Source organism: Budorcas taxicolor, chromosome 6 (genome assembly GCF_023091745.1).
Source record: "Budorcas taxicolor isolate Tak-1 chromosome 6, Takin1.1, whole genome shotgun sequence".
NCBI lineage: Eukaryota > Metazoa > Chordata > Mammalia > Artiodactyla > Bovidae > Budorcas > Budorcas taxicolor.
This window is the reverse complement of record NC_068915.1, coordinates 44,589,679-44,613,758: the sequence shown is the minus strand read 5'-3', so window position 1 is coordinate 44,613,758 and position 24,080 is coordinate 44,589,679. Positions and strand designations below refer to the sequence as shown.

At 35.9% G+C, this 24,080-nt stretch overlaps 1 protein-coding gene across 1 annotated transcript in view; it reads left to right on the top strand.

The window, feature by feature from the left end:
- The window catches only part of DHX15 (DEAH-box helicase 15), a 55,201-nt gene extending 31,792 nt beyond the window's left edge, over positions 1-23,409 (top strand). The window contains exons 6-14 of the mRNA XM_052641796.1: positions 2,544-2,711; positions 12,307-12,393; positions 13,376-13,525; positions 13,921-14,029; positions 14,549-14,740; positions 17,701-17,823; positions 19,120-19,310; positions 21,512-21,681; positions 22,871-23,409. Coding sequence (XP_052497756.1) covers positions 2,544-2,711; positions 12,307-12,393; positions 13,376-13,525; positions 13,921-14,029; positions 14,549-14,740; positions 17,701-17,823; positions 19,120-19,310; positions 21,512-21,681; positions 22,871-22,988 — 1,308 coding nt within the window. The 3' untranslated portion in view covers positions 22,989-23,409. The remainder of the gene's footprint in view (positions 1-2,543; positions 2,712-12,306; positions 12,394-13,375; positions 13,526-13,920; positions 14,030-14,548; positions 14,741-17,700; positions 17,824-19,119; positions 19,311-21,511; positions 21,682-22,870) is intronic.
- Positions 23,410-24,080: the final 671 nt, after the last annotated feature.

Genomic DNA, 24,080 nt, shown 5'->3' with positions numbered 1-24,080 from the left:
TGTGTTCATTTTGTTCTTTGGTGTCTGGTCCCTAGTTTCTCATTTTCTCTAGAGTGAGTAGCATGTTTTTTTTTTAACGGCTATTCAAAATAATCATTATATTCAGATAGTCAGGCACATTAGAATTCTATAAGAAATATCAGATGGCCTTCTGGTGAGGACCTGAAATGCTTTTCTGTGAGTTGAATTTCTATGGCTGATACTTTGGCGGCTCTCCCACAGCTGGGGAAGGGAAAGGAATAATCTCCAATTATCTCATGTATCCTGTTCCATTTTTAAGTTTCTTTTATCCGACTAGCTAGTTTTGAGGAATTTGAAGACCTTTGAGGAGGAGGTAGCAATATTACTATTTTCCCCATGTTTGTGAGCCTGTTATTTTTATTTGGTTAGTTAAGTGATAGGTTCTGGGAGTTCTGTACCCCATCTCCATAAATTTGAATAGTACCCATAAAATTTAGCTATCTCAAAACTTAAAAATGACAACCATATTACAATTTTGACCATGTAAACAATAGTGTTTCTATAGTTGCTTGAGTTAATTTGGGAGGGGAAAGACCAATTTTAATTAGTGACGGTTTGGAAAATGTGAACGTTGATTTTTGTTGTTAATCCGTTAAACCAGGGGTTCCTAGTAGAACTCCCTAGAGGAGCTGTGCTACCAAGTTCGATAACAATGATTGTAATTGAAATATGAATTGTTTTAAGTAAATACTTCAAGATGTTGAACTCTTCATTCTTTAAGCAATACATTCTTTCATCTTTAATTTCACTGAGTAAAATTAGTCTTTTCAACATGTAGGAGTTTAGATTCTTCAGTAGGGTCTAAATTAATTTGCTAACATATATATTGATGCTTTTGGAGCTGAAAGTCTTTTGCTCAATTCAGAAACTCATGAACTTCTGTCTCAGTTCATGACTAAGCGGAAGATTGCATTGTGCTGATGAATGTCAGTGAGCTTTCTGGTCTTTCGAACTGTCAAGGTTGACCCTGGAAGTTCAGTTAAATTTAGGGAAAATTTTGTTGCCAAGTTTAAAAAAATAATGTTTAGAACTTTGTCTACATAAAACCATAAACAGTGTGGGATTTTTTTTTTTTTCTCACTCATTATATCACATGCAATAGTGATTTTGTTTCAGCTCCATACATGCTTAGCAGATAGTTTCAAATAAATTTGGAATAATCTTGTTAAAATTTTTAGAGTCTGCAAATGCACAATTTGGGGCTCTTAATTTTCTATATAAAATCTGGTATTTGATGACTTCTGAATTAACAGAATTGAAAAATATTCTGATTCTGGCATCAGTTTTCCTATGGGAGATATGTATGTTTTTGAGAACTATATATATAGTTTGGGGTTTATATTGTGTTTGTGTGTTCGTTTTTTAAGATCTAATTTTGTTTTTGTATACCAGCAGGGGGCATTCTAATCTAGATACAGCATTTGAAAGCAATTTTTTGATAAAAACATTTGTTTCTTTTTTTTTTTTTAATGAATAGCAAACTTTCATTTCTTTTGGAAACTGTATACCTCAAAGGAAATCGGTATATAAGATCTTTAGTAGTTTTCTCTGTCAGTTTTTAAGACCTCATCAATACTCCAGAAAGCTGAAATGTTTTAAATTTGTTTAAATTTTTTTTGTTCTTATGTATATTCTTTTAACACGGAAACAGAATTGTACTTTAGTTAAGAAATCATTTTAAGGAAAATTATTCTAGCTTAATTATAATATATAATAATTTTACTTGGTAAATTTTTAAAAATTGTTTTGTCTTTCGAATAAAAGGTAATTTGTCAATAAGGGTAACTTCTAATTAATATTGGCCATACTGCCAAATCATTTAGCGTACTTCTGAGTTTAACTGAATTAAAGCTTCTGTAAAATTTTAAATATAGCTCCCTTCCCATGTTAAAGTCCCTTTCCCATCCCCTAGAGCCTTCACCTACCTCTCTGTCTCTCACACCCTCCCAGTATTCATTGTGTCCTCTTTTGAAACCTGGAATTAAATGCAAATGTGTTGGAATTGTTTTGTGTATTAGGGAGATCTTTGAAGAGGCTTTAAGATATTTGGGTTAACCTGGTTCTTAAATATCTATGTTGATACTGTAGAGGTGTGTGTTCTCATTAGGCACAATGAAGCAAATCTTCCATATAATTGCATTAGTGATACGTGACATTAAAGCCTAATTGGCTTATTTAAAGTATCTTGCACATCAATTTCTTGTAGATTGTGAAAATTGAAAAGGTTATGAGTGCAGTTAAATATTCCTGGGTGAGAAATTTCAATTTTAGTACAATTTGTTGAGAATTAATTAGGACATTGACTCTTAAGAAAAAAGGGTGTGGAATGTCAATAAGGCAATTGTGTGTTTATGTGACTAGAGAAATCAAAGTTTCTTTGATTATTTCTGAAATCCCAATGAAATTTGCTGAATTAATTGTGATGACTAAAATAAGCTGCATAGAACTAGGATTATAGTAAATCCTTAAAATGTTTCAGTGTGTATTCATTCTGTTTGCACACTTAAACTTTTATTTTGTAGGAAATTGATGAAGCCTGTAAGAGAATAAAGCGTGAAGTTGATGATTTGGGCCCTGAAGTCGGTGACATCAAAATCATTCCATTGTACTCCACACTCCCACCTCAGCAGCAACAACGCATCTTTGAACCTCCACCTCCAAAAAAACAGAATGGAGCAATTGGAAGAAAGGTAACATTGAAGTGTTCTCTATAAACATTGCATTGATACCGAAAGATTTGTCTGTGAGATATCAAATTGTATTGAATTATAATTCAAGGAATAAGTTACAGGTGATTGTGATCTGAATTCTGTGCTACATAGTTATCTGTATTTCCAAAGTAAATGGAAGGAAATGTATTTGTGTAGAGTTCTGTATATCTTTTGACAGGTACTGCTACCATATCCCTGGGAAATTCTTCCTTAGCAAATGGAAGGTTGCTTAGGGTGAGGAAGGTGGCCAAATGTCTTTCTCCCCATTAAATCACTTGGCACAAAGTACTTTTTTCCTCAGTTCCTTGGCTTCTCCCTAGAATTTTTGCTCAGTTGCTCAGTCCAGTTGTTCAGTCGTGTCCGGCTCTTTGCAACCCAATGGACTGCAGCATGGCAGGCTTCCCTGTCCATCACTAACTCCTGAAGCTTGCTCAAACTCATGTCCATCGAGTTGGCAATGGCATCCAACCATCTCATCCTCTGTCATCCCCTTCTCCTCCTGCCTTCAATCTTTCTCAGCATCAGGGTCTTTTCCAATGAGTCAGTTCTTTGCACCAGGGGGCCAAAGTATTGGAGTTTCACTTTAAGTATCAGTCCTTCCAGTGAATATTCAGGATTCATTTCCTTTAGGATTGACTGGTTGGATCTCCTTTCAGTCCAAGGGACTCTCTAGAGTCTTCTCTAACACCACAGTTCAAAAGCATCTATTCTTTGGCACTCAGCTTTGTTTTTATAGTTCAACTCTCACATCCATACATGACTACTGGAAAAACCATGGTTTTGACCAGACAGACCTTTGTCAGCAAAGTAATGTCTCTGCTTTTTAATATTCTGCCTAGGTTGGTCATAGCTTTTTTCCAAGAAGCAAGTGTTTTTAAATTTCATGGCTGCAGTCACCATCTGTTGTGATTTTGGAGCCCCTCAAAATAAAGTCTCTCACTGCTTCCATTGTTTCCCCATCTATTTGCCATGAAGTGACGGGACCAGATACCATGATCTTAGTTTTCTGAATATTGAGTTTTAAGCCAGCTTTTTCACTCCTCTCTGACTTTCATCAAGAGGCTCTGTTTCTTCTTCGCTTTCTGCTACAAGGGGAGTGTCATCTGCTTATCTGAGATTATTGATATTTTCTCCCAGCAGTCCTGATTCCAGCTTGTGCTTCATCCAGCCAAGCATTTTACATAATATAATCTGCATATAAGTTAAATAAGCAGGGTGCCAATATATAGCCTTGAGGTACTCCTTTCCTGATTTGGAACCAGCATAACTTAAATGTCATTGTTGACTGCACAGATTTCTGATAACAGTAGCACTAATAACACTGAATAAATACTGTGGATTTCTTGAGGGTAGGAACTGTGGGTCCCATTGATATGGATATCTGCCTGGCACAGGAACTGAGGCCAGGGGTATTCCAGCCTTGTTTCTGCGTGCTTTGTTAGGAATGGATACAGTGGAGATTTGAGTTTGATACAGGCAGCTATGCTTTTATTTTTTGAGATGGGGATTCTGATAGATCCTTTGAAAATAAGATTGCATTGCTGTAAAAGGTTTGAAAACCACTAGAACAATAGGGTCAGCTTGGTTTTTAAAAATCCCAGAGATTTATGTAAGGTTCTTTAAAGTTGCATGTAATTTTTGGTATGATTCTTAATCTGATTTTAAAGTTTGAAATCTATATTTTAAAGTGGGTATAAATAATTACCTTTATCACCTTGGAAGATGATTGACACAGATAAAACTGAGTGTATACAGGGTACTAACATTTCTAGAACAAAGTAACCCCTCGTGGCAACCACTATACACTTGAGTCTATTCATGTAGGAAAAAATGTTTGGAAATACTACTCACTTATGACTTACATGTCAATCAAATTTGGAATTTATTGTTTATTTCTGTATACAGGCCTAGGAGAGTCAAAAATTTTTTCTTTCTTTTGCTGTCTTTCTTCTTAACAGTTTGATGAAAAATTATAGATATTGAAATTTATCTTGGTTAATTATTTACTTGGCTGTCCAAATGTTAAATGAACCAGATACATTTTTCAAACTGAAAGAACTTACGAAAGAACTTACTGAAAAGATAGGCAGCATGAGCCTGAAGGTGAAAATGAAGTCGCTCAGTCGTGTCCGGCTCTTTGTGACCCCATGGGCTGTAGCCTACTAGGTTCCTCTGTCCATAGGATTTTCCAGGCAAGAACACTGGGTTGCCATTTCCTTCTCCAGGAGATCTTCCCAACCCAGGGATTGAACTTGGGTCTCCTGGATTGTAGGCAGATGCTTTACAGTCTGAGACATGAGCCTCAGTTCAGTCTAGTCACTCAGTCGTACCGACCCTTTGCAACCCCATAAATCACAGCACGCCAGGCCTCGCTGTCCATCACCAACTCCCGGAGTTCACCCAAACTCATGTCCATCGAGTCGGTAATGCCATCCAGCCATCTTATCCTCTGTCATCCCCTTTTCCTCCTGCCCCCAATCCCTCCCAGCATCAGAGTCTTTTCCAGTGAGTCAACTCTTCCCATGAGGTGGCCAAAGTATTGGAGTTTCAGCCTCAGCATCAGTCCTTCCAATGAACACCCAGGACAGATCTCCTTTAGGAAGGACTGGTTGGATCTCCTTGCAGTCCAAAGACTCACAAGAGTCTTCTCCAACACCACAGTTCAAAAGCATCAATTCTTTGGCGCTCAGCTTTCTTCACAGTCCAACTCTCACATCTGTACATGACCACTGGAAAAACCACAGTCTTGACTAGACGCACCTTTGTTGGCAAAGTAATGTCTCTGCTTTTCAATATGCTATCTTGGTTGGTCATAACTTCCCTTCCAAAGAGTAAGCATCTTTCAATTTCATTGCTGCAATCACCATCTGCAGTGATTTTGGAGCCCTCAGAAATAAAGTCTGACACTGTTTCTACTGTTTCCCCATCTATTTCCCATGAAGTGATGGGACTGGATGCCGTGATCTTCATTTTCTGAATGTTGAGCTTTAAGCCACCTTTTTCACTCTCCTTTTTCACTTTCATCAAGAGGCTTTTTAGTTCTCTTCACTTTCTGCCATCAGGGTGGTGTCATCTGCATATCTGAGGTTATTGATACCTCTCTCGGCAATCTTGGTTCCAGCTTGTGCTTCTTCCAGCTCAGTGTTTCTCATGATGTACTCTGCATAGAAGTTAAATAAGCAAGGTGACAATATACAGCCTTGACGTACTCCTTTTCCTATTTGGAACCAGTCTGGACATTGTTCCATGTCCAGTTCGAACTGTTGCTTCCTGACTTGCATATAGGTTTCTGAAGAGACAGGTTAGGTGGTCTGGTATTCCCATCTCTTTCAGAATTTTCCACAGTTTATTGTGATCCACACAGTCAAAGGCTTTGGCATAGTCAGTAAAGCAGAAATAGATTTTTTTTGGAACTCACTTGCTTTCTCAATGATCCAGTGGATGTTGACAATTAGCTCTCTGATTCCTCTGCCTTTTCTAAAACCAGCTTGAACATCTGGAAGTTTACAGTTCATGTATTACTGAAGCCTGGCTTGGAGAATTTTGAGCATTACTTTACTAGCGTGTGAGATGAGTACAATTGTGTGGTAGTTTGAGCATTCTTTGGCATTGCCTTTCTTTGGGATTGGAATGAAGGCTGACCTTTTCCAGTCCTGTGGCCACTGCTGAGTTTTCCAAATTTGCTGGCATATTGAGTGCAGCACTTTGACGGCATCATATTTCAGGATTTGAAACAGCTCAACTGGAATTCCATCACCTCCACTAGCTTTGTTCATAGTGATTCTTTCTAAGGCCCACTTGACTTCACATTCCAAGATGTCTGGCTCTAGATGAGTGATCACACCATCGTGATTATTTTGGTTGTGAAGATCTTTTTTGTACAGTTCTTCTGTGTATTCTTGCCACCTCTTCTTAGTATTTTCTGCTTCTGTTAGGTCCATACCATGTCTGTCCTTTATCAAGCCCATCTTTGCATGAGCTAGAGGAGTATAAATTAACAGGAGATGAATTGGGGGGGGATCAGGTTTAGAGTTAATCATAAATCAAAAACTGTGAACATGACTTAAAAAAGTCTGATCCTAGCTTCATTATGTTGAATGCTGCAACTATTTTTGTCATAGTGCTGTCTCTAGAACATGGGAAAATACTTTCTGTTCCTATTTGCACTCAGAATTTGGGGGAAAACTTTTAAAATTTTAAGTGATAACTTTAGTATATAATTTTGAAGGTGATTTGTTGACTGAAAAGTACTCACTCTGCAGTTTTTTTACTTCATTCTTTGTCAGTTGATGTGTATAAAAGTAGTTGTGTAAAGTGGAGTTAGTGCATCTTCCATGTGGATGGTTTAATTTTTCTTGAAATCATGGGTACTTTGTATATCTGCTTTTAATTTTAAAATGGTGATTTTATTTATCTTGGAGTAAATACAGCAAGCTTTACCATGTTTGTCTTTTCATGTAGTTCTCTTCATTCCATTTTGAGTTACTTTGATGGAGCCCACCTTACCTTCATATTTGAGCTCTTCTTTTCTCTGTTAATACTAGTATAGTAGAAATTTAGGTTCAGTCTGTTGCTGGTTCTGTACATGGTACATTTTGTAGACTTTTCAACAGTTTAAGCCCACGGAATAGAATTAGTTGTTGCTTTGTTTTGTTTGTTAAGCTATTGCTTTTCATGTTCTTGTAAATCCTAGAATATTTAGAGGAATTTTGTCTTTCTAAAAGGAGTGATTCAGCAGCAGTTGTATATGTGTGTGATGTTGAGGCCACTGGAGTTTCCAGGGCTTTGGTTTACCTTGGGATATCTCCAGCTTTTAATTCAGAATGAAAACTAAGAGCCACCGTGCTACTTCATCATCCACTAATTATGTTTTTAGTTCAGCTAAAGCTGTAGGATCTCTTGCTGGGAAATCATGTTATCTCCTGGCATGAGTCAGCTTCATCTTAGAAGTCAAAGGAGCACTCTCATAGCCTCCCTGGATGACCCCAGTGGGAGGGGGAACTTCCCTTGGCAGTGGTGCATCGTACTCTGAGGGAAAACACTTTGAAGCCCAGCATGTTTAAGGGATAATGAACGATTTTTATAAAAGTTTATAGAGAAGGGTTTACTCATCCAGTCATATATTTTGAAGCTGGTTTTGGGAGATAGTACTAGTTGAAAACCTGAGACCATGGAAATGCACTACAGCCAAGCAGTGACTGGCCGGCAAGATGAGTAAGTGACCATCAGACCCAGGGCCTGGCAGGTCCAGTTAAAGTAGGAATAAGGATTGATGGGATTGTGGGGAAAGAGGAAAGGTAGTGAAGATGCACACAGGTTATATGAGGGTATGGAAAAGGAAAAACTGGTATTCAGTTGCTGCTTTCCTGTCCTCTTTTTTTAAATGCTATAACTTTGGTAATATTCTATTTGTAAAGGCCAAGGCTTAATTCTTCTATCATGAATTCATTAATTAAACATTACTGTGCCAGTTACTGGAATGGGACTTTTCGTTCAGGAATGTTGTCACTGATTGATATTCACAATTAATTTAAAACTATAGGAAGGGATAGATTGGGAGATTGGGATTGACATATACACACTACTATATATAAAATAGGTAACTAATAATGTCCTACTGAATAGCACAGGGAACGCAGTACTCTGTAATGACCTGTATTGGAAAAGAATCTTAAAAAGAGCGGCTATATGTATATTATGGAGAAGACAATGGCAACCCACTCCAGTCCTCTTGCCTGGAAAACCCCATGGATAGAGGAGCATGGGGTCACCTCGAGTTGGATACGACTGAGTGACTTCACTTTCACTTTTTACTTTCATGCATTGGAGAAGGAAATGGCAACCCACTCCAGGGTTCTTGCCTGGAGAACCCCAGGGATGGGGGAGCCTGGTGGGCTGCCATCTATGGGGTCGCACAGAGTTGGACCTGACTGAAGTGACCTAGCAGCAGCAACAGCATGTATTTTATAACTGATTCACTTTGCTGTACAGCAGAAAGACAACATTGTAAATCAGCTGTACTCAAAAAAATAACTGACCAAAAGCACAAAGATAAATAAGATTATGTAGAAAGAGTTAGGGATTTAAAGTCTGCTTCCAATTACTTAAAATACTATTTGATTCATACTTTTGTTAAATTATATCGGATCACATTTTGTAAAGTAGTGCTTCATTTGTTGTCTTACTCCTCATTGCATTAATTTATGCAAAATAGTTTCTAATTGATAGTGATCAAACTAACGAAACAGCCTTTTAGTACTAAAGTTTTAAAATGTAGGCTATATTAAAGGTAAACTTCTATGGGCATTGGGTACTTAACTAGCATTCCTGTTACAAATAATTGAGATCTTTTTGCATGGTGCTCTAGCATAGCATCAATGGTAGACTTTCAAGCTTTCTAATAGTTAAGAAAAGTTGAGGATGCGATACATAAATTTTTGAGGGTGGATACTTTACCTCTTTTAATCATTAATCATTCTTGATATTTGTTCAGATATTTGACTTTAAAGCTTCTGTTGCTTTCTATGTTTATTAACATTTATGCTTAAATTACGTATGCATTTTTTTGACTAAGACTTATTTGCTGTTATATAGATTTGGTGTTATTAAATCCAGCAACTATTTTTATTTTTATTCATTTTCATTAATTTTGTCCATAAAGATAGCTGATTTTTCTGTATCTTATCTCACAGTTTACTAATTAACATGGCTCAGAGCGTACATTGCTCAATAAAAAAGAGAAATGGCCCTTGTGGAGATGTCTCTCTAATTTTAAAGAGAGGCTTAATGATCCACTATCTGAAGATAACTTAGTGTGGTACTGCTGGAATATTTACAAACAAATAAGCTAATGTCCTCACTGAATTAGAGACCCCACCGAGTTCCCTAGGGACTAAAAACCCACACTTCTTTAACCTAAATGCATTATTGTGTCCAAATAGAATTCAAGTAGAGCATCTCAAGTACTTTGAAATGAAATTATTAAAATAAATCAACGCGAATTCCATTAAAAAGCAGATTATTGAGGGGGAAGGAGATAAATCTAGATGAGTTTATTCTTAACACATTTAATATAAAAAGATTAGAATTGGCATTGTTTTGATTTTTTTATCATAGAGTTTATATACTGGGCTATTTATCTGAAATAATTCCTTTGTCATTGAGGTTTGAACACTCTTTAAGGGTCTTTGAACACTATTGCCAAGCTATAGTCTAGAAAGCTTTGTAGCTTATGTATTCGTTAACAAATTCAGGACCACTTTGTGTTGAGACTGCTTCCTAAATAGATCATGTGCCACTTAATACATCTAGAAAATACTTAGGGCTTGCCTCACCCCACTGTTAAGGTTCCAAGGCAGCTAGATAACTTGTATCATTTATTTGTCTTTTGCGGGGGGGGGGTGCGCTGAGTGTGTATGTATGCATATTTTATTTAGCCTTAGCGAGTACTGTATCTGCAGCTCAAAGTTGTACAGTTTAAGAGTTTTTCCCTTTTTTGTCCCAAAACCCACTTCTCATGGGGCAGGGAGGTCCTACTCAAGAAATTATTTTATTGTCTTAAAGCTTTCTAGCCCATTAATTTTTTTAATTAAAAAAAAATTGGGAAAAACCTAAAAGCTGTGCTTCTCTAGGTCTTTGTTAACACTTGGAGTTTCAGAGTTTTAACTTTTGGGTGTCAGTTGACTCAACAGTAATCACACACAGCTTGCCGAAGTTGATGTGAACATCACCTGATTCTTAATATCTGTGGAATCACAGATCCACACCCCCTTGTAGATGCTGTACAATTTGTCACACAGACCCAGAGAGAACATGTGAACACCAGTTTTTATGGACAAAAATTATTTGCACCAGTACATTTTTATTACATTGATTGTGTTTTGTTCTAGAAGAAATAGGTGAAGTGTATTTTTTCCCCAAAATATATGTTTTATACTTCTATTTATATGTACATTTTCCAGAACTACAGCTTTTGCCCCAGAATTCCAGAAAGCCACAAGACCTCTTATATAGTAACAAGCGTGTGGTTTGTGATTCTGTATAGTTTACAAGGGCTCTGTCTCAGCTGACTAGTATGCAAGAGTTATAAAAGGAAATTGAAGTTTGAGTGTGTTAAAACCGCTCCACTCTTACTTAGCTACTTAGATTTGATTTCCTGGCTTTGATACTACACACTGACTTTGTAGAAGAATATTAAACTCTGTTTATACTTATTGAAGTTCACCTCCTGACCTTGTTTATGCTTACTTCAGCTCTAATTATTGAATGTTCATGTCTTTGAAATGTTCTGGAAAATATATTTCATTAGCATCAGACCACTTATAGTTTACTGTTCATTTGCTAGTTAGTATTCTTTTCAGCTGATCAGTGCAAAAAGGGAGCATTTTGGTTTTAGACATGTAAATAATTGCATAATATCATCCTGTTAATGATGTTCCCGTAGCCTTTTAAACCTCCAAGATTACCTGGCAATGTGAGTCCTTTCTTTTATGTGCCTAACGGCATTCTTATCCACATGCTTTTGTTTAAGCAGAACCTTCTGCTGCTCTTCGCTTCTCCCTTGTGGGTAAATCCCACCTTATCTTCAACAGCTCTCCTAAATGCCATTTTCTGAGTTAAGTTTTCCTTGTCTTTGCTTGGGCAGTACATCCTTTAAAATTCTTATGGCATGTTTTTTCTGTCATTGTACTTTCATTCCACCTCTAATCTTTCTTTGCAGATTTTAAAAAGCTTTAAGAGCAGACTCTGATTCATCTGTGTCAACTACTTGCATATTCAGGCATCTCCACCTTAATGGCAGTAATCTTCCTCAGATCAGATGCTTTGAGAAAAATACTAATGAAGATCCCATTTTTCCATTGCTTAAAAAGAAAAAATTGTGTGACATGTCATTCTCAGGTCCCTAATTTTCTAAAGCGTAAAACACCCCCATGAAAAAACAATCATGTTAGTATATAAATGCTTTGAACCTTATTCACTTTCAATAAAAAGTTCAAATCATTCCTTAAGATTCCTTGAATGCTGTGATACCCCCTCTGAGATTTCCAGAACATCTATGTTCAATTCTGATGATACACCAATTCTTACTGGATTCTAAGTTGAGATTTTCACCCCCACATGCCATTTCATTTAAAATATTTAGTTGACTTTTGGTGATACAGTTTTCCTTTGTAAATGTTGCCTGAAAGTATTGAAACATGTACGTGTTGTACAGTTTGATTAACCAAGAATTGTTTTCTCAGAGAGACTTTCTGTGAGATAAACTTATTGGTTTATGAGTTATTTTCTTTTGATTTTGTTCTGCTATTTGAATAATTAAAACCTAATGTAGTCAAGTAATAACCTGAGGATTTTTTATTGAAAATGGAAGGTGCTATGATGAACTAAATGAAACTTTGAATTCTTAAATATTAATTTGTCTTTATATAGCATTGGTTAGTAAAGATTAAACCTAATTCCTGTTTATTTACTGGTTTGTAATTGATTGTTTAGTATAATAAGTTAATGACTAATCTTATTATTTGAATTGTACTTGGCTTGTAGTTTAAGTTAAATACCGTTCATATCTTAACAGGTGGTTGTGTCAACTAACATTGCAGAGACATCTTTGACAATAGATGGTGTGGTATTTGTAATTGATCCTGGATTTGCAAAACAAAAGGTACATATTTTAGTACTATAGTACTTTATAAATTAGTGTTCATTTGATAGTACTTATTGCTTGCTTGTTTCATGCCTGAAGTTCGCTTTTTAGAATCATTTTCCAATTTGTGTTTCATTTTCAGAAGTCTGTGATGTGAGCCTTTGGTTCTAGCTGGCTTTCACATTCTAAGCCCATGTTTATAATCCTATGTTTTTGTTTTTGTTTTTCTTTTCATTGCTTTCTTTGTTTCTGTGTGGTGATCCTGAGTGTTTCATACGTGAGTGTATATTCATGTAAGGAGTAGTAAAAAGTACGGGATTATCATCCCTGCCTATTAGTCACTCAGTCAGCTAAATTAGTTTCTATTATGTATCAGGCATAGTACTTGGGAAGAAAAAAGAAGTATTATGTTAACCTCTAGTTCAGCAGTGATGAGTACCCAAGCACTTTAGCCAAATTAAGGGATTACTCAGTTAATAAATAAAACTGTTTCCTTACCTAAGATCTTTGATCGCATTTGATTATGTTTTATATTTGGGAGAATTTATTGTGCATAGTATTCACGTTCTTGATGGAAAACAATTCTTTAAATTGGCAGCATATAACTGACTTCTGGACTGAGTTCAAAATATTTTCTTGATGTCCACACTGAACATGGGGTGTTGAAATTGACAAGTTTTTTTTTCAGGCAAAACCCTTCAGCACTGTCCACCATATAAGAGTAAGGTAAAACTGAAAGCATTTTAAATTAGGAAGAGTAGAGCTACCTCTGTGTTAAGTGACTTTTCATGTTAGCTTGACTCTCAGAATGCTGGAGTCAGAATACCTGAAAGAAAGTTAAGGAATGATGAGTTCTGTTTCTGCCCCAGCATGATTTATGCTGGTCATCAATACTGCTGTGTTTATTTTGGGGTTTATTTTGGGCGTTGGATACTTTTGTTAGATCACAGTTTTGTGTTTAACTGGAGGATGAATTGTAATGTTATTTACGTCCCAATAGGTGTATAATCCTCGAATCAGAGTTGAGTCCCTTTTAGTGACAGCCATTAGTAAAGCTTCAGCTCAACAAAGGGCTGGTCGAGCAGGACGAACAAGACCTGGAAAGTGCTTCCGACTTTATACAGAGAAAGCTTACAAAACAGAGATGCAGGTAAGGGTTTTACTGTGTCCTTACTCTGTTTTTGGAAGGTTAAGTTAAACTTGTTACCAGAAGAAAATTACTTCACTTACTCTATCTTGTCTTTTGGCACTGTAAGCTGTTCAGGTTTTCCCTGAAATACATGGTGTAGTCTACCAGTACAACCCTTTGTTACAGTTCTAAGTTGAATTGGGCAGCAGTGGTAACCTTTTGAACCCTATAAAGATAGTTTACAGGAAGTATCTGATTGCTTTTTAGTCCACAAATACTTTTCTCCTGTCTAAGTCAGTCATTTAGAAGAAGTGCCAAAGTAAATAGCTAAGGATGAGAACAGATATGTTTTTTTCCCCTGGAGCAAGAAGATTATGGGATATTCAACTAAACAAATGTTTTTTGTATTTTTCTAGGATAATACCTATCCTGAGATTTTGCGTTCTAATTTAGGATCAGTTGTGTTACAGTTGAAGAAACTTGGTATTGATGACTTGGTGCATTTTGATTTTATGGATCCACCAGGTATAAATTCTCAAAGCATGTTTTATCAATCTTTTTAACCAAAATTGACTATCCTGTTCCTTATATATATTAAATACATTTTACCTTTCCCTTACAATACATCAAGAGAAATTTTGTGTGTTGGCATTAAGTGTGAAAGAGTGGGAAAATAGCAAATAGTCTTTTTTTTCCCCTTATCTTTCAGGGTAACTAAATTGTTTTGGGAGTTACTGCCAGGGCATGAAAATGGGAAATTTTTTCTTTTTCTTTTTTTTTTTTGAGGCAAAATAATTTGATAAACACATTGTTGAGTTAACAGTTAATGTACTTTAAGTGACATTTACCTACTGTACAGGCAAGTTTTGCAGTTTTATATGATTCATAGTTTGCTAGATCTCTGTAATTGAATTTGATGGCAGTTTGAGTTTTACGTTTGGTCCACTGTAGAGTGAAAAATGAGATTGCTTCTAATAGTTTGTGCTTTGTCACGTTTTTGCTTATTAAGGCAGCTTGTCTTAATAGATTGCCTTTTCCTCCTAGCTCCTGAAACTCTGATGAGAGCCCTAGAACTTTTGAATTATCTGGCTGCTTTAAATGATGATGGAGATCTGACTGAATTGGGATCCATGATGGCCGAGTTTCCTCTAGATCCACAGCTCGCTAAAATGGTTATTGCAAGTTGTGACTACAACTGTTCTAATGAGGTCCTATCTATTACTGCTATGTTGTCAGGTAATAGAGGGAAAGGAACTAAAAAAAGCCCAGCTCTTCAAAGTTTGGGTGGACTTCACTTTTGGGTTTGTTTTTTAATTTTTAGTATGATAGTGAATTTTATAGATGTTTTAAGGGACTTAATTTGTTTGCTAAATATCTTGAAAAATAGCTTCATAATAATATAGTGTTTACAAAAGTAAAGCGTTGTGCACAAAATGTAGTAAAAAACATTGGCTCAGATGAAAATATCAGTAAGAAGAGAATAGGTTAGGGCCAGGATCCCCTGGTGGTCCAGTAGTTACGAATCTGTGCTTCCACTGCAGTGGGGTGTGGGTTCCATCCCACAAGCCTCACATTATAGCTGAAAAAAAAGAATAAGTCTGAAGATACTACAGCTGAGTTCTTTGGTAGGTCCATCAGTTTTGCAGTTTATTGCTGAAAGTTCAGGAAGAACTTTGTTCTAGTAGCTGGCACTATTTAAGTGAGCCTGAGACAAACCAAGCCATCATTGAAAGAGTAAGCTTTTTCTTCATGTATAAACTGTATTGCAGTGGCAGTCAAATAATTCTTTAGAACTTAGTATCAAATAAATAGAAGTAGTAATGTATAATTTTAGGTTTAAAATCTAATCTGATGGTAATTTTTTTACAGTGGCAGGAAGACAGTTGATAAAAGAAATATGTTTAATAGGTAAAATTGCTTAATTTTAAAAATCAGAACATTGAGCGGAACAAATACTACTGTTTTTTATTAATAGCTGAAACATTTAATTCACAAATAGTAACTTGGAATTTAGATTTTCCAAAACAGAGAAATAGTATTAACATAGAAATGTACACTGAATCTTACAGCTAAAAATAGGAAGCGTATTAAGTTTTTACTGACTGTCAAAGTACTCTATAATGTTAATTTCAGTACTGGGGAAAATTAACTTCCAGTCATAGAGTGGCTTATTGGTTTTATTTATAATTAGATACCTCAAATAGTTAAAACTCTTACATGAAATTAAAGGAAGAATTTTTTTAAATTTCTAAATATAAATTTTTTGGCTTAGGTTAGATGTGTGTTTTAATGATGTGAATTTTTAATTTAAGAACTAGCGAAAATGTTTTTTTTTTGCAGTTATGATTGATCAGACTCAGAGCAGATGGGCAGGGCAGTACTGAATCATTTTAATTGTAGTTTCTTGCGGAGGTGGTGGTAGGTTGTTGTCTGCCTTTTCTTATATATGTGATTTTTGTTAGATTCTGCTGGTTGTACTTAACCCAGATTTTAGCTTTAGAGAGTGTGGGGTAAGAGTTAACAGACTGTTTGTTACCTACCTAGTTTTTCTATTACTAGGTTCTCTTTTATTGGGCATACTATAGAGTTAGCATTGTTCGAGTTTAGAAAACTAACTAGCCCTTTAAAAAATTGGTCACTTTGATGCAGTAGAGATCTCCCATCTACATTTCTTACTTGTGGTGGTTCTGCAAAGCATGGGTATAACTAGTTGTCTTTAGCACATCAAGAGAGTGAACATTTATGTACATTAGTTATTAAGCAAGGCATTTGTGGGGAGGGGGAGTGTTAAAGGATTAAGAAGTCATGCAACTAAAACAGTTTGCTTAGTTTGTAATGCTTTGTTTACTATTTAAGGAGTTTCTGGAGTTTGGGGGTCCTGATATAAATAGTAAAAAATCAGGGGCCTTATTGAGTGCCTCTTAAACCCAATTATTTAACTCTGGTAGCTAGTTCACATTAATGTTCACAGCTATGAGAGATTTCTGTATTTATATCTGTTACCTTGCTTCAGTTACATTAAGCAAGACTTAATATTTACTGTGATCATGTGTCATTGTTTCTGTTTGGCTTCTTTGGAATCATTTTAAAGGGGAAACTGTATGGATGGTAAAGAGTAATTTGATACTGTATTTGATCTTGTTGATTATTCCTATTTTCTATCTGAACTGATGATTTTTTAATTTTTTTTATTGACAAGGTTTTAAGAGCTTTAAAAATGTGTTGACAAAGTCCCAAGCTGTTAAATATTTTTATTTTCTTACTGCTTTTATAACTATGGAATTGCTGAAGTAAATTAAGGAAAGTTGTATTTGAAAAAATGTAGAACACACTTTGTAACAACTTCAGGTTTTATGTGATTTAAAATTGAGGCTCTTAAAAAATACTATAGTTCATTTTGATGACCCTGACATAATGACTGTTTCAGACTAATTGTCAACATTTAAAATATTGGATTCTGCTTTTATATGAGGACTTTGAGTCAAATAACAATTTTTAAAAAGAACTTGGGACTTTATTTGCTAATCTTTTTCTTAAAATGCTGGAAAACTAGGCTGAATATTCCTAGCCTTTTTGAATTTTCTTAATTCAAAGGCGGTTTAACCTTCCACCACTACTGCTACCATCAAAACCCAAGATTTCATGATATTTTTTATGTTACATATGCTTCTGCTCACCAGTGCTAATAGTGATACCCACCAGCTGGTAATAGCCACAACACTAGGGAAGAATTACGATAGAAATGTGGCAATAGACTGGTTGGAAAGTTGTTTTAGGTCCTGCAGTGGGGAATTCAGCGGATTGAATGAATGACCTTTTGAAAAATTTTTGTTTAGTTAAAAGGCTATTGACACCATAATTCTGGTTATTGGTAGAGCTATCGGCACTGGTTTTTTCAATAAGTTGAGCTTTTAGTATCTTGATGGCCTTCAGAATAAGCTGTTTTTGATGCCTACTTTTAGATTTAGTTAAAAATAATCAGGTACTCTGTAGCTTTGAAACCCTCTTGTCTTACAGATGTGGTTAGGTGTTGATGTACCAAATCAAGGTAGTAAACAGTCCAAGATGCAGTTGGAGGCCATCCTGCCCTGCCCTATGCTCTGTGAACTGACCTAGCTAGGCCTTGTTCCTCTGTCTGTGAATGCGTGACTCATCGATATGGGCGTTTGTGTTGGGCCCATACCAACCTTGTTTAGTCCCACAGTGTTTTGTTCGTCCCACGGAGGCCAAGAAAGCTGCAGATGAGGCCAAGATGAGATTTGCCCACATAGATGGAGATCATCTGACACTGCTGAATGTCTACCATGCTTTTAAACAAAGTGAGTATAAATTAGATTGAAGGCACTCTTTTGTCTAAACGTCACTTGCAGCATATAAGGTATTTCTTCATCTCCCTTTCATTTATTATCTGTGACAAGTTTACATTAGAAACCCAAAGGTACTTGAGAAAAAACTCCTGACTAGCATTTAAAATAAAAATTGCCCATCTTTTCCAAAGTTGTTTATTTTTATAATCAGGAGGAAAGCACTAGAAAGCTAGAAAATACAGAGCAGTAAAAATGAAATGCTGGTATAAAATTTACCACAAACATACGGCTTTTTATATAGTTTTTTTTTTTTTAAACTTTACCTTTTGTGTGAATAGTTTTGTATTACTTAGAGTTATTACTAATATTTTTCCTAATAGCTCTTATATAAAAGTAAACTAACGAAATAGGAAAATAGGCTACAAATGTGAATGACCGGGTTGTAAGTGGTTCATAAACTCGAGTGGGGGGCTATTCAGCATTACTTGCAGCTCAGTAAATGTGCATTATTATTTGAGAGGTACCATTTTGTCACCTATAAAATTTGGCAAAGGCTAAAGAAAAATAGTCTTTAGCTGTGTAGGAGTGGGTCTAGTGCAGTGCAGCAGTCTTAACACCAGAGGTGGGAATAGAAATACATGTTATCTTTATGAAAAGCAGTAGATTTGATGTTACCAACCTTAACAAACTCATACCCTTTGACCTACAGATAATCCGTGAAATTTTCTTTTAGTATTCTTTGGACAGAGATACGATTCAAGTTTATCATCTCAGTTATTTATGATAGTAAAGAAAAACGAAAAATACCTAAATGCCCACCATTAGAAAGATGGTTCAATATGATGCTATTGCTGCATGATGAGATATTCTTCTAGCTTTATATCATATTTTCAGAGAGTATTATAACTTTTAAGCTGCATTTGATAGTCTTAATCTAAGCCTGTTTTTCTTTGAAAATGAGAAAGACATGGCATTTTTCCAGATTCTCTGAATCCACCCCTGTTAAGAATATCTGTTGAAAACAGCCAGGTAGATTTCCATGGGTAAAATAACTTAAAAAATTTTTTTTTCCAAAATCATTGTTTTGTCATTCAGTAGCCAAAAACCTTAGTGCTGTTTTAAATTTTGAACTTGACTCCAGATTTTTAGTAAAGTTGATTAAGACTATGATTAATTTATAAAATGATGTGGTTTAGTTCCCTTTTTGGTTTAGCTTGCTATTTATACTGATTTTATTTTTTAATTAGATAATACACCTATTTGGATGATTCATGTCCCCTCTTACTTTCCCTCTTTCCAACTTTGTAGATCATGAGTCGGTTCAGTGGTGTTATGACAACTTCATTAACTACAGGTCCCTGATGTCAGCAGATAATGTACGCCAGCAGCTATCAAGAATTATGGACAGATTTAATTTGCCTCGTCGAAGTACTGATTTTACAAGCAGGGACTATTATATTAATATAAGAAAAGCTTTGGTTACTGGGTATTTTATGCAGGTATGTGGACCGTACAGGAGTGCATAATTAAATGCTTGCTTAATATTTGTTTTCTATAAGCAGTGCTTGGAGTCCACTTAAACACAAAATTCAGTTAAAGAATGCCTATAAATAATCTTTAATTTTTTGTCCAGATTCTTGAATGAACTAATATACTGAGAAGTTTTTACATGTCTAAGTTTACCAAATGGCATAGTTAGGGATCCAGTTATGTAGAAATCAACTTTACAAGCACTTTTTAAATAATGGAGTCTTTTTATTCTAAATAGATACCTTGGCTATTTTCAGGTGAGTTTTATTAGCCATTTCTTCAATGCAAATTTTGACTTTGGATAAATGTATCAAAGAATTTCTTTGAATCTTGATCTTAATTGGAGATGTATAATTGCACTGGAATGCTGAAAGGAAGCAGTTTTCTGGATGGATCCAGACGTACAATTCACTTTCCTCCCTTTGTGGAAACTAATCACCCTAAAATTCAAATAAGCAACTGTTGTATGCTCAATCCTGTAGTGCGATCTTTGGTATTTATAATAAGACACGTGGGTCCTAGGAAAGTCAGATACAGAATAATGATTTAAGATGAAAAATAAGTTTTAAATATTTCTTTTGGTTTTAAGTGTTTTATATTGGAGGTAATTCTTACAGTTTAAGGGACATGAAACCAATTATGTTTTTCAAAATGAAAGTGTTTGTGGTGAAAAAATGAAAAGACATCAGTACCTTATTTGAAATGAGATTGATTTTAGTTATCTTTTAAATATCCCACTTGTTCTTTGATTCTCTCCTTTGGCTATGTATAATAAGTAAGATGTGGCCTGCCTTAAGGCCAAATGAGCCCAATACATAGAGTGGCCATTAAGTGCGTGGAGGCAGAATGAAAGGAGATCGGTGCCTTGTCTGTGTTTGAGATCAGAATAACAGAATGTTTATTGTGGCACCGTATTCTGAAGTTTCATTGCTTATCAGAGTTAGGATTTTCACTATTACTCAAGCACTATGGATTTCTAATTCTCTCTTAAAACCAAAATCCATTAGAAATGGGACTTTCAAAGTGTAGTGCCTGCCACCTAGTAGGTGCTTAGTAAATATTTATTGAGTGAAATTGAGTTTATTTACTATTATACGTTCAGTTCAGTTCAGTTCAGTCGCTCAGTCGTGTCCGACTCTTGGCGACCCCCTGAATCGCAGCATGCCAGACCTCCCTGTCCATCACCATCTCCCGGAGTTCACTCAGACTCACATCCATCGAGTCGGTGATGCCATCCAGCCATCTCATCCTCGGTCGTCCCCTTCTCCTCCTGCCCCCAATCCCTCCCAGCATCAGAGTCTCTTCCAATGAGTCAACTCTTCACATGAGGTGGCCAAAGTACTGGAGTTTCAGCTTTAGCATCATTCCTTCCAAAGAACACCCAGGGCTGATCTCCTTCAGAATGGACTGGTTCAAACTCCTTGCAGTCCAAGGGACTCTCAAGAGTCTTCTCCAACACCACAGTTCAAGAGCATCAATTCTTTGGTGCTCAGCTTTCTTCACAGTCCAACTCTCACATCCATACATGACCACAGGAAAAACCATAGCCTTGACTTAGACGGACTTTGTTGGCAAAGTAATGTCTCTGCTTTTGAATCTGCTGTCTAGGTTGGTTATAACTTTCCTTCCCAGGAGTAAGCATCTTTTAATTTCATGGCTGCAATCACCATCTGCAGTGATTTTGGAGCCCCAAAAAATAAAGTCTGACACTGTTTCCGCATCTCTTCCCATTGAGTGATGGGACTAGATTTAGGTCCCTTATTGAAACCATTCAACTCTGCCTCCCCTTGTTGTGCAAAAGCAACTTTGGACAAATGGGCATACTATGTTTCAAAAAACTTTACTTACCATTTTGAATTTCATGTGATTTCCGCTCCAGCATCACCAAGTGTTTCTGTTTTGATATTTTCCCCCAGTCATTTAAAGGTGTATAAACTGTTCTTGGCTAAGAGGCCTTAAAGATGTAGGCAGTGAGTTGGATTTAGCCTGCTATAGTTTGCTGATTGCTGCTTTTTTTAGGCAGTGCTAAATAAGTCTAGCCATCAGATTAAAAGCACTAGGTGAGGCTTGCCTTTCCCTGATTATATAGGTATAGATATATAGGCCTTATATCACTTTTGTAACTAGCACGTCAGAAGCATTGTATTAATTTACTGGGTTTCGGTTTCAGGTGGCACATTTAGAACGAACAGGGCATTACTTAACTGTGAAAGATAACCAAGTGGTTCAGTTGCATCCCTCTACTGTTCTTGACCACAAGCCTGAATGGGTGCTTTATAATGAGTTTGTTCTTACAACAAAGAATTACATCCGGACGTGTACAGACATCAAGCCCGAATGGTAAGCTCAGTGTCTTTCATTCTAAAAGTTTTCGTTACCATTTTGCTGAGAATGGAATCTGAAGAGAGTCTTCTCTTGTTCTTCTGTTCACTCTGGGGAACTCGGGTGTTCCCCAGCTAGGGTGTATACTCCTGTGTATAGATTTGGGGCACAAAATGGTGTGTGATTATCTGTTAAGAATTAATTGCTTTGTAAAGAGGATGGTAGAATTGTTAGCATGGGCATGGGCAATTTGGAGACACCAAGTTAAACTTGACTAACATGAAGAGTATCTTTGAAGCCATTCTCTTGCTGATGTGATTAACTTGGTCTCCAGGTTGCAGTAGTCAATCTTTGTATTTCAGCTCTCAGTTATTTATTTCTATGTTGGCGCTTTAAAAGCAAAGCAAGCATTAAAAACTGCACCTCTTTTTGTATCATTGCATATTTGATTCACAAAATGTGATCGGAACTGACTGACTTTAAGCAAAATTACCCACCCACTGCAGTCCCCCTTTGTGACTTTTTTTAGGGGCCAGAATCTATTCTGTAACTTAAGATGGAAATGGCAGCCAAGAATGGTGGGACTGAAAGCACTTACTTTAGTTGATGTCACTTGCTGTATATTTTGAGGCTTCTTTCCTCCACTGATTTGTGACTTTTGACACTTAAATTGTATAGGACATTACCATTTTATCTTAAATGCTTTGTTGAGAAGAAAATTACATGGCTAAATGTTTAAAAAGATTCAGTCAGGTTTATTCTTTGGGCTATAGAGTTACATTTATGGTTATTAAAACTTAGAAAATGAGAAGATCCAGTCATTTGAATATCAGCCTGTTTGTTGTATGCAGCTTGTAATATTGTAACTTTAAAGAGATAGATCAAAATAGTGTTCCAGAGTGAAGAAACTTACGACCTTATGTTAATGTCTGTGTAAAAGAAAGGAGTATTTTTTTTACAAGAATTTGAGTGGTTTTTTGCTTCGTTTTTTAAGTTTATGAAAAGTCCACCATCAGAAAATCTGCAGCTTACTAAGAAGCACACATTTCTAAAAGTGGTGTTGATAAGGATTAGGCATTTGTAATTTTACCATTGGCTTGGACTTAGTATTTGCATTTGTCAGTGTGTCAATGAATAATGCCTATCCTATCAGAAGCTCCAGTACTCTAATTGTTAATTTGGTGATTTTTCCCCTCCTTCTGGACAGGTTGGTGAAAATTGCCCCTCAATATTATGACATGAGCAATTTCCCACAGTGTGAAGCAAAGAGACAGTTGGACCGCATCATTGCCAAACTGCAATCCAAGGAATATTCACAGTACTGAAATTCAATGCTTAGAACTGAAGTTATTCAGAGGACAGCTTTAAAAGATGAACGAACTGAAAAGTTCAAGTTGTGCTCTTCATGTTGGTTCAATAATGGCCTTTATTTGAAAGCTTTTTAATTTTTCTTTACAGTAAATATTCCATTCTGATTTCATAAATTAAACATTTATGCCTCCCTTTTGTGTTGACACTGTAGCTCATACTGGAAAAGTCGATCAATGTTTTGCAGTTTATTGAAAGTAGTTCTATATATAACAATGTTATAAGCATTTCTTTAGAAATGGTTGAAAATGCTTCTAAAATGTGATTATCGACCATGGTATGCATGATCGTTGTAATTGTTGACATTCCTTTTAGAAGTTGTGAAATGTTACAACTTGTGCTTATGTAGACACAATCTTCTGTCTCGGTACAGAGGCACTGACTTCAATAAAGTCTATTTATACTAATTTTGGCCACAGCACTTTAATATTTTTGTTCTAGTCTAAGTATGGCTTCTTTTCTTCCCAAGTGTGGGGCTTTTTTTGTTTCCTTAAATTGTAAGTGTACTGTGACTCCATATTCAGCGTCTTTCCACAGGGGCTGCTCTTAGGTTTTAAAGGACATACTGTAGCACTTTGTATGGTTAGTTAGGATCTGATCTAGTGGGATAGAGTATGTTTTTAACTCAGAATTGGATCCCCAAAGACAGAATAATGATAGTTTTCATCATAAAGTTCATTCTATAAGACTGATTATTTATTTTGTTACCAAATTTTTAGCAGATCTTTTTGTTTTACTTAGACATTCTGTGTACTCTAGTCTCTGAAACAAATGTTTGTGTTAAATAGACAATAGGAAGTGATATTGTAGATGTTGGTCAGTTTATTGAATTCTTAATGTTGGATGTTTTGTGCAGTGTACAAAGTCATGAGTATAGTGTGTTAAAATGTGAATTTCCTTCTCTGTGACAGGTATAGACTATTTTATCCACAAATGACCCATCAGAGGGTAGGTGTGACCATCTTTAGGGTCAGGTGTATTCTTCAGGGTGAGTCCTATCAAAGGGTCCCTAGTAATAAATCAGTTCCTTATACTTAAAGCATGCATAC